Source organism: Poecilia latipinna, unplaced genomic scaffold (assembly GCF_001443285.1).
Source record: "Poecilia latipinna isolate Pla-1442-1.1 unplaced genomic scaffold, P_latipinna-1.0 Scaffold1150, whole genome shotgun sequence".
NCBI classification, from domain to species: domain Eukaryota; kingdom Metazoa; phylum Chordata; class Actinopteri; order Cyprinodontiformes; family Poeciliidae; genus Poecilia; species Poecilia latipinna.
In genome coordinates this window covers 42,299-50,806 of record NW_015113766.1, presented here as the reverse complement: position 1 = coordinate 50,806, position 8,508 = coordinate 42,299, and the positions used below count along the sequence as shown (strand labels likewise).

General features: G+C 47.5%; 1 protein-coding gene and 1 long non-coding RNA gene across 2 annotated transcripts in view; one reads left to right on the top strand and one right to left on the bottom strand.

Moving 5' to 3' along the window:
- LOC106960061 (uncharacterized) overlaps positions 1-4,543 on the bottom strand; it is an 18,705-nt gene extending 14,162 nt beyond the window's left edge. Inside the window, exon 1 of the long non-coding RNA XR_001427489.1 lies at positions 4,348-4,543. This is a non-coding gene — a long non-coding RNA (uncharacterized LOC106960061). The remainder of the gene's footprint in view (positions 1-4,347) is intronic.
- LOC106960054 (sorting nexin-29-like) overlaps positions 70-8,508 on the top strand; it is a 41,249-nt gene continuing 32,810 nt past the window's right edge. The window contains exons 1-3 of the mRNA XM_015052973.1: positions 70-409; positions 2,642-2,697; positions 3,214-3,295. Coding sequence (XP_014908459.1) covers positions 269-409; positions 2,642-2,697; positions 3,214-3,295 — 279 coding nt within the window. The 5' untranslated portion in view covers positions 70-268. The remainder of the gene's footprint in view (positions 410-2,641; positions 2,698-3,213; positions 3,296-8,508) is intronic.

Sequence of the window (8,508 nt, the reverse complement as noted above, 5' to 3'; positions counted from 1 at the left end):
TGTGTGTGTGTCTCTGCGTGTGTCTCTGTGTGTGTGTGTGTGTGTGCTGTAATTAGCCTGAACTGTGATGTGTAGTGAATGAAAACAGAAAAGCAAGCAGGAAAAACTCTGGGCACCTTGGAGATGAAGGAGTTTCACATCTTCGGTCCGTCCGACCCGGCTCGGCTCGCCGGGTCCCAGAACCCGTCCAGAACCGTCAGCTTCCATTTGCCTCACCTGGACTGTTCAGTCTGTGACGGGGAGGAACGGAGCGAGCTTTTAAAATGAAATGTCAGTGCTGTGTGTGCTGCAGGTGGCGGAGATGCACGGCGAGCTGATCGAGTTTAACGAGCGCCTGTACCGCTCGCTCATGGCCAAGGACCACCTGATCGTCCAGATGAGGCAGGAGCTGATCGACCTCCGAGGACCGGTGAGTGGCTGCAGCCGGTCCCCCTCCCTGATGCTGCCATCACACATTCACATGGTTTAGTCGTTAAGAAGCAGGACGACTCGCAGGGTGAAAATCCTCCAGATTTATGGGAATCTTCTCAGAAAATACATTTAAAAGAGCAGATGGTAATGGTATGATTGATTGCCATTATAATCTGCCATTATGTCTTGATTTTTCTACTTAGTTTTTAAAAGTCTGGGTGAACCTTTATACTTGCTGTTGCACGTGAATTTCCCCTTTTGCAGGAAAATAAAGGCTGTTTTTATTTTGTCGTCTCGTATGAAGAAGAAAACCAATATTAGTCCAGAACTTTCCTTTCATCCTTTTATTGCCGTTTCAAGTAAACAGCCTTATCTCAGTCCCTTCAGCTTTGTGTGTGTGGATGTGCTGACATCCAGAAAGTCTGGATGTCAGCAGGCGTCTGCCCTGACCACCACAGCGATGTGCCGCCGCCTCAGGCTGAACGCCGGCCTCTTATCCCTCAGCCTCAGCCGGCTCTGCTGGACCGCGCTGTCTGAGCAGCCGGCCGATCCGCCGCTGCTCAGCTCGCCCTCAGGTGGCGTTTTGTGTTTACCATTGCTGGGGGTAGAGACAGGATCAGATCGCCTCATTGAGACGCCAAGAAGCCTTCAAAGGAAATACAGAAAGGGAAGGAAGCATCTAATTTTACATTTCCATCCCATCCTGAGCAGAAACCATTCATCTGTCGGATGGTTTGATCCAAAGCTGCTGGTCGCGTTTCAGGCCTGATGTAAAGGAACCAACAGTTTCTGATCAGCTCAGGTTTCCATGCAGTTTGTTCCAGATCTGAGCAGCAGAGAAACCAAAAGCTGCCTCCTCTTGTCTGGTTCTGGTTCTGGGAACACTGACCCAGAAGGTCTCTGCTGACAGGATCAGACGGGCAGCAAACGGCAAAAACACGCTGCAAACACATGAACGATGCAAACTTAAAAAAAGAGACAAAAACGAATAAAAAGGAGTCAGTAATATAACTGTAATACTGTAAAAGACTTTTAACACACCTTTTCTCTGTTCCTCCAACGTTCTTCTGGACGTCCCGTCGTTACTGAGCGTCTGGTTGTGGTTTCAGCTTGTAGCTCCTCATATTGGACCTCAGGGACCCTGAAGGTTGGGTTAGTTTTACTTCAGACTGGAGTCTGAGTTATCATTTAGACCATTTCAACTTCTGAGTTTGACAAACTTTGATAACTTTGCTCATCTCATGATAAACCAGACCGATCGGCCATGTTTATTCTGAAGCCGTAGCTAACAGCCGGCTAGCTTCCATATGCAGAACAATCTGGAGGAAAATGGTTGTAACTGTTGATCAGAGAAGATGAAGGAAAAAAAGATAATCATAACAACTGGGCTGACTAAAAATACTGATGTGGGCAGATTGTAGTTTTCAGCCCTGAGGGACAGACTGATGTAAGGGCCAGGCAGCGCCGCCGCGGCTATAATTAGCATTAATGGAGGTGTGTTTTTCTGACACATGTCAGATGGAGCCGACGGGCTCGACTGGTGATTCAGGAACAAGAAGGGCGATTTTACAAAAGACCTGCTTTTATTTTGGAGAAGCTTCTGCTCCAGTCAGCTAACGGAACAAAGCTAACAGAACAAAGCTAACAGGGCAAAGCTAACAGAACAAAGCTAACAGAACAAAGCTAATGGAACAAAGCTAACAGAACAAAGCTAACGAAACAAAGGTGACGGGGCAAAGCTAACGAAACAAAGCTAACAGAGCAGAGCTAACAGATCAAAGCTAACAGATCGAAGCTAACAGAACAAAGCTAACAAGGCAAAGCTGACAGAGCAAAGCTGACAGGGCAAAGGTAACAGAACAAAGCTAACGGAACAAAGCTAACGGAACAAAGCTAACAGGGCAAAGCTAACAGATCGAAGCTAACAGAACGAAGCTAACAGATCAAAGCTAACAGATCGAAGCTAACAGAACAAAGCTAACAAGGCAAAGCTGACAGGGCAAAGCTGACAGGGCAAAGCTAACAGAACGAAGCTAACAGAACAAAGCTAATAGGGCAAAGCTAAAGATTGTAAAAAGTGTAAATGTTCACAGATTGTAAATCCAGCTTAGTGCATTTCCAGCATCCCTTCTCTTCCAGTTTCTCTTTAAATAAAACTTGGGCAGAAACATTTTCACATCTTGTGATCATTTTTGCTCAGGTTCTGATGATCCATATCTCATTTTTCCAGGTCCCAGGAGATTTAAGCCAGACGTCAGATGATCCCAACCTGTCAGATTTTGAGACGTAAGTACAGGTCTTTAATTTTGACAGTCTAATTTAGTGGGGGGGTTCAGGACTTTTTTGTCAGGTAAGTTTGATTTGCTTGTAAACATCTTCACTACACTCTTACTCGAGGTAGTTGAGGCTACTGCTAACTAGCAGCTAATATACCCTTGCTTGCTAGCTAGTTAGCTTTTTTTGCCTCCATGATGGTCACAAAGCCAGGTTCACAGTTTTTTCATCACTTGATTGTTATATGCCAAAACCCCCTCTATATTTATTTATTTTTTCTGTCTTAAATGTCATTCATGGTGGCATTAAAAAGGTCTTAAAAATTAAAAAGTTGCTGAAACCTACAGATTCCCTGAATATGGATTATGGTAAATGAAACCTCAGTATCCTGTCCCTTTAAATCTGCCGTCTACTTATGAACTCCGACTTTCCGGCGCGGTCGGATTGTCTGCTAACCGGTTGTAGACAGCGTGCTGCTGCCTGTGATGTGCTAACGAGGGCGGTAACGACCATGTTGGTGTCCCTCAGGGCTCATCGGGCTCTCGTCAACGTGTGGATCCCCTCCGTGTTCCTGCAGGGCAGAGCTGCCAACGCCTACCACGTCTACCAGGTACGTTCATCTCCACTGACCAGAGGACAAAACCATCATCTGTGTGTGATTCATAATGTTCCTGAGGAGTTATGAAGAGAGAAATATAGGATGAGAAGTTCATTAAGACAAACAGCGAGGGGCCGACTGAAGGAGTTCAACATTAGCATGAAAAGCTCATCATGTGTTCATTAGCTGTGTAGGTCTCAGTTCTCCTTCTGCTCCGGTGGTCAAACAAACCCTTTCATTTACTCTGTTTATCTGCCGGTTGTTTAATTTGCTTCATTAGCTTCATATGGTTCATGCCTTTATTCATATTATATGCTTGATGGTCAGGGCTTCTGTGTCGGATCTTAATAAACCTACGATTCAAAACCAAATGATGATGCAGGATGTAAAGTGTTGATGAACGTATTCTAGTCTAAATGGAGGAAAGAAAGATGCAGAAGTTTTACTGTAAAGGTGTGCGTAGCTCCGCCCTCCTGCGCTCCTATCAGTCACACATCCCACAAGATTTGCACCTGATTCTGCAATGATCAGAGTCATCAGTCCATCTGTCTGTGGTCATAATGTTTTGCCTGATCAGGGTAGCTGGTGCTACTGCTGTCATCATGTTTTCCGAACATCTGAGGAACCAGAAGCTGGTTTAGAACCAGAAACACCCAGAGCGTCCTATCCCTGGAATCTGCCCCTGATGATGAAGGTCAGCCTGATGATGATGATGAAGGTCAGCCTTATGATGAAGGTCAACCCCTCGTCTTCATCGTGACCCCGCTGACCTCTCCGGTCCCTCCAGACTGAACCGCCCAGGAATCCTGACGGTTTGTTCTTTGACCCGCCAGTCTGATAAACGCTCCAACAACACAGCTGCTAAACTCGCTGCGATGCTCCACTCGGACTGAGATTCGCTGACTGGACTGCAGGAAGCTGAAGGAGCTGAGATCCTGCTGCTTTCATCTGACAGGCAGCGCAGCCGAAGAGACACCTGAGGCCCGTTACCTGGACGACTGCTTCACCGGCTCTGTCACATTAACAAGGTGTTCCACCTCAGCTCTGTCAGCTCTCACACACACCACACACACACACACACACAGACACACACACCTGGTCCAACCTCCAGAGACAGACAGACCTTCACAACCTTTAGACTGTCACAATGTGTCATACATGTGCAAACACACACGTGTTCGGTTGATACAAATATGACGTTTGTTGCACACACACATCCATCATGATGCTTCACACACACACACACACACACACACACACACACACACACACACACACACACAGGCATGGCGCTGAGAGGTGCAGAGTGAAGCAGGAAACCATGAGGGACAGCAGGAGACAGCAGGCACATCTTCTCCAGTCGCTGATGGTCAGGCTGGCCACCAGGCTCAGCTCCACTTATGCATAATAGATGCAAATTCAGACCCGGGACTCGACTCGGCGCGCCGGGGAGCCTTTCTGGGTGAAAACATCTCCTTCCTCCTGACAGCGCCGCTACGGAAAATGAGATGGATTGTTATAATTCCTGCGTTTTGCAGCGTCTTCGTGGCTCTGTTAGGGAACGGCACACATTTCATTAAACGTACCGCAGATTCGTTCTCCACAAACTTTAATGTGTTTCACTGGGGTTATATGAGAGAGACTCGCAGAGCAAAGCAGCACAGGATGCTTTAATCTATTCAAATACAAATCTGGAAAGTGTGGCATGAATTCACTGAATTTCCACCCTCAGTAGTCTAATTATTAATCATCTGTGTTTTTTACTTTTATATTTCAATATCTGCCTTATACAAATATCTCAGTTTGACTGCAGAGGTTCTGGTCTAGTCAAAGTCTAGACCTAAATCCTGACAAAATCTTGGTAAGTGTTGAAAATTAAATCTCACAGATGCTTTTCATAAACATAAACCTGTGAAACTTTTTAGATTTGTATTTGTTAATCCTTTTCCTTGCTGTGTTTCTCCTGTTGGTCTGTGAAGTAAATCTGTAGAGAGAAGAGCTGCAGCAGTGTGAATGCAGTTGGGTAGTTCTGTGAGGCTGATTGTCGTTTCACGGGGAGTTTAGTTAGACTGGATGGACTCCAGCCTGATTCCTCCTGCTCAGTAATGATCTCTGAGAGACCGCAGTCCAGCCCCGGAGCGCGGACGGACGCGGCCCATCTGGTGTGTTGGATGCTTCCCTTCCCAGAGCTATATCCGTCTAATGGCTCCCTGTGGAAACGGCTTTTGTTCTTAGGCGGCTAATGGATGGCCAAGGTTACCGGAGTCGCCGCCGTTAAGGCGAGGCTGTTGAGGCAACTGAACGTGAAGTCGACTCTCTTAAAGAGCTGAGCGTGTCCTGAGGAGAGGCTCGTCGGCCCGCTCAGCCGTGATCCGCAGCCGCAGCGGGTCTGCAGAGAGGCACGGGCCAAAGTCAGTCTGCGGCTGATCGTTTCATGTTTCAGCAACGCTTCATTACCGGGCGCGCCTGTTCCCAGGTTACATGGTGGCCATAAATGTCAAGGAAAGACAAATACATTTGGTATTAAATCATACGTAAGTTTTTGATTTTTCAAGATTTCCACCATGGTTGTCATGGAAAATTCATTTGTCCACTAACATCGTTCGTTGGAAGTTAAATCATAACCTCCACATTTCGAACCACAGCAAATCATAGCAATTTTCTCCACCTTGTTTCCTTTCTTAGTGGACATTTTTCAAAATGGCTGCCATAGATGTAACAGATATTTGTTTGAACTAAGATCAGCTGTAGCTGTCGCCAGTGGTGGCAAAGTTCACTAACCACCAATACGCAAAACAAGAACCTTAGCTCTGCTAATGCTAAACCACTGAACGTTGTTAGCAGAAGCTAGCAGTAAACTGCTAAACACAAAGAGCAATCAGTGGGAGCTAAAAATGTCCCTGAATGTCCCCCCTCCTCATCTTCCTGTCTCCACTCGTCTGTCCTGCAGCAGACGTTTCAGGGCCGCCTCCCGCTCTGACATGACTTCCAGCTGAAGCGCAGAAAGGCTCTGGGATGGAGTGACGGAGAGCGGGCCTGATGCGTTTTCCCTGAGCTTTTTGTGTCCTCTGGGCCACCGTCCGTCCTGCTTCTCCTCCTTTCTGGAGCCGTAATGGCCGCATTAAAGCAGCAAGTCGGCGCTTCCCGAAGAGAGGCATCATCTGCAGCCTGCTCTCCTGTATTTTCTCACTGTACAGCTGAAAGCAGCAACAGACAGTGGAGGAAGATGATGATGATGAAGGAAGTGAAGTGAAGTGAACTTCTGGCTGATTTCACTTCTGGAGACTCAAGTCCTTTGTCTGTTTTTCAGTGTAAAATATTTGGTCAGATCAGATCAATAGTTTAAAGTCTCACTTTAGTTGGATTCAGATCTGGACTTTGACTAGGCCGTTCTAGAATATTGCTGCTCATGGTTGGAGTAGCTCTGTTGGTTCTCATTGCTTCTTTTTTAGACTTTTCTAAAGCAGTTTTCTGGTTGAGTCGTTGCATTTTGGACAGGTTTTTCCTCCTCCTCTGTTTCTGGAAACGTTGACAGTTGTGATGTGTAACCATGGCAACAAGATCTCATTTCACAACCGGGATCAGCTGATTAGCATCTCAAAGGCTCAAATAATAGCTCCTCTGCTTTCTGCCAATGCTAACTAGAACCAACCAGTCAGAGCCAGGAGGCGGGGCTTAGCGCTCTCAATCACCCTAGTGTACGCACTGCTTCCTGATAGCAGAACCTGCTGTGAACGCTGAGGCTAGTTAACATGGCCACAAACGGTTTTAATCATCAATCATCCTCGTGCAGCAGGTGCACGAGGATGATTGACAGCGCTAAGTCCCTCCTCCTGGCTCTGATTGGTTGTTGGAGCATTTCTAGCAGGAAATCGATATTTTCATAGATTCTGTCTTATAAGAAACTGTATGAACATGGAGACAGTTTAATAAATGTCAAAAACATGTTTTTATTTTTAATAAAAGTTACAAACTGCAGCTTTATGCGAGATTAGCAGAGGAAAAGTTTAGTTGATGCTTACTAGCTCCATCTATTGGCTGGTTTAGGTATTTCAGGTTTCTTTCCAGCCCAAAGTGTTTATCTTCTCATAGTCTGACATTCTGTCCCGTCCTGTTTGCTGTTTTTCTTTCTTCTTCTGCCCCTCCTCTTCCTCTGTAGCTCTTTGTTTTCCCTCGCTCCCCCGACCTTCAGGCCTCTGTAATCAGGACTCATCCAATCAGGGCGGGGCGCCGCTGATGGCTTAGGTTTGACCTCAGCTCCACTGCTCAGGTGAAACAACGCGGGAGGATCAGGAGCTGCTCAAGCTCACCAGATAAATGTTCACGTTTTAAACGAGCCGCTCTCTGTGATCGGCGAAAAGCTGCGCTCGTTTAAACTCCTCCTGCTGTAATTATGCTGAAGGCCAGAGCCTGTGCTGCAGCTCCAACTCCTCTGTTTCTGTCCGTCCTTCTGGCTGCCAACACCGCCTCGGTGTAAAGAACGCAGCGCCTCTCGTCCTCACAGAAGAAGAAGAAGAGGCGCCAGTTACGAGGCGTTGCCTAAACGCCCTCCTGCCACGGCGCCACCCGGAGGCTTTAGTACGCAAACCGCAGAAATCAGCCGGTCAATGAATAATTGACACGCGCTCGTTGACGCTGCACGCATCGATGCTTGAGTTGGTCCGTTTCCCCCAGAGGAGCACGGAGTGTAAAATGTGTTCAGACCTTTAATTCACTCTGATTAGCTGCAGGCGGCGTTAGCGCTGCAGATCCATCCATATGTATTAATATGAACTTTTAATTCATGCACTGGGGTAACAATCAGAGACAGGCGAGCGTTCTGGTTCTGGCTGACGCCGCGCTGTCCATCATCCTCTCCCCTCGCTGCACGTCGCCGTGCAGAAGTCTGTGTGCGCACGGAAGCCATTATGCTTATGATAATGGCCGGCTGGTGATGGAGGGAGATGACTATTATACTGATGATGTCGATGATGAATGTTTTACAAAGACGATGACGATAATTACAATTGTTGTGCTGGTCGTTCATCCGTCAGTCACAGATTGAGCGCCCTCAGGAAGTTGCAGAGTGAGCGCGTGCCGCGGCGCCGCTCCCATCGCCACCGCGCTCCCATCGCCACCGCGCTCCCATCGCCACCGCCCCCATCGCCACCGCGCTCCCATCGCCGCGCTCCCATCGCCACCGCTCCAATCGCCGCGCTCCCATCGCCACCGCTCCAATCACCGCG